We start from the raw sequence: 1,708 nt of genomic DNA on the forward strand, positions 1-1,708 counted from the left end.
TATGTATAATAAAAGAACCAAATGTGGACACATATTCCAATAGACAACAACTGCCCTATCATTAGTTTGTTGTGAAAAAAACACGTGCAGTCATGCGCAGCTGTTTGCAGAGTCTATTGATGTTATCATTTGCTACAGATGAGCTCATGGGGCCCACATCTACCCCAAACACATATGGGCCCCATTCTTCATTATGCCTTAAATATGTTACATGACAGATATTTGGGTATATAATATATGTTTATCAACCCATTATTAGCATCATGGAGCATATCTCAAGGCCAGATGTGAAGTTAAACCTCATGAATGGTGCCCTAGTGCAGGCCAGACCTAAACCCCAGGCAAGAGAGCAGTGGTCGAATAAGCTGGAGTTTCTCTTGGCGGTGGCAGGGCACATCATTGGCCTGGGAAATGTGTGGAGGTTTCCTTACTTGTGCTACAAGAATGGAGGGGGTGAGTGCAAATGTATATTTAATCTTGTTTTATGGCGTTTAAGTTCCTGAGTTATCATATGTTCTTAATATAAAATAAAATTTTATCTTAAAAACGTTCCAAAGTCTCAGATACACAGAAGATAAAATACACTGCTTTTTAGATATTATTAGAAGGGCTTTTCTGGGGTGGTTTGTTATAATTGAAATATTTTGGGATATGAGTCTCGGTGTCTATGGCTTAAGATCAGTGCCAGACATTCTGTGTTTTTGGCATAAAATATCCACATAAACATTGATCTGGTGCTGTTTCTCTAGGAAAAAACAGCCCAATGAGGCTTTGGACGAAGTTATATAACCGTGAGCTCACATTTGTGTGAAGATTTACAATAACCTCAGTGGTATGAAATACATAAACTGTGCTGTTTTAAGAAAAAGAATCACTAACATGACATGATATATACAGGTGCATCTCAAAAAATTAGAATATCGTGAAGAAGTTCATTTTCTTTTGTAACATTTCAAAAAGTGAAACTTTCATATATTCTAGATTCATTACATGTAAAGTAAAACATTTCAAAAGTTTTTTGTTTTAATTTTGATGATTAGAGCTTACAGCTCATAAAAGTCGAAAAGTATCTCAAAATATTAGAATATTTACATTTGAGTGTCATTAAATGACCATCCCTACAGTATAAATTCCGGGTATCTCTTGTTCTTTGAAACCACAATAATGGGGAAGACTGCTGACTTGGCAATGGTCCAGAAGACAATCATTGACACCCTCCACAAAGAGGGTAAGTCACAGAAGGTCATTACTGAAAGGGGTGGCTGTTCACAGAGTGCTGTATCAAAGCATATTAAATGCAAAGTTGACTGGAAGGAAGAAAATGGGTAGGAAAAGGTGCACAAGCAACAGGGATGACCGCAAGATTGAGAATACTGTCAAACAAAGCCGTTTCAAACACTTGGGAGAGCTTCACAAGGAATAGACTGAAGCTGGAGTCAGTGCATCAAGAGTCACCATGCTCAGAAAAAAAAACTTTTGAAATGTTTTACTTTACATGTAATGAATCTAGAAAATATGAAAGTGTCACTTTTTCACGATATTCAATTTTTTTTAGATGCACCTGTGTATATATATATATATACACACTCACTGGCCACTTTATTAGGTACACCTTGCTAGTACCGGGTTGGACCCCCTTTTGCCTTCAAAACTGCCTTAATTCTTCGTGGCATAGATTCAACAAGGTGTTGGAAACATTCCTCAGAGA

The 1,708-nt window shown here is 37.0% G+C and overlaps 1 protein-coding gene across 1 annotated transcript in view; it reads left to right on the top strand.

Moving 5' to 3' along the window:
• Nucleotides 1-244: 244 nt before the first annotated feature.
• Nucleotides 245-1,708, top strand: part of slc6a22.2 (solute carrier family 6 member 22, tandem duplicate 2) — an 8,665-nt gene continuing 7,201 nt past the window's right edge. Inside the window, exon 1 of the mRNA XM_016517199.1 lies at nucleotides 245-453. Within this exon, the coding sequence (XP_016372685.1) occupies nucleotides 264-453 (190 nt within the window). The 5' untranslated portion in view covers nucleotides 245-263. The remainder of the gene's footprint in view (nucleotides 454-1,708) is intronic.

This window comes from Sinocyclocheilus rhinocerous, unplaced genomic scaffold (assembly GCF_001515625.1).
Source record: "Sinocyclocheilus rhinocerous isolate Xijiao unplaced genomic scaffold, SAMN03320098_v1.1 scaffold1710, whole genome shotgun sequence".
In the NCBI taxonomy this organism is placed as follows: Eukaryota; Metazoa; Chordata; class Actinopteri; order Cypriniformes; family Cyprinidae; genus Sinocyclocheilus; species Sinocyclocheilus rhinocerous.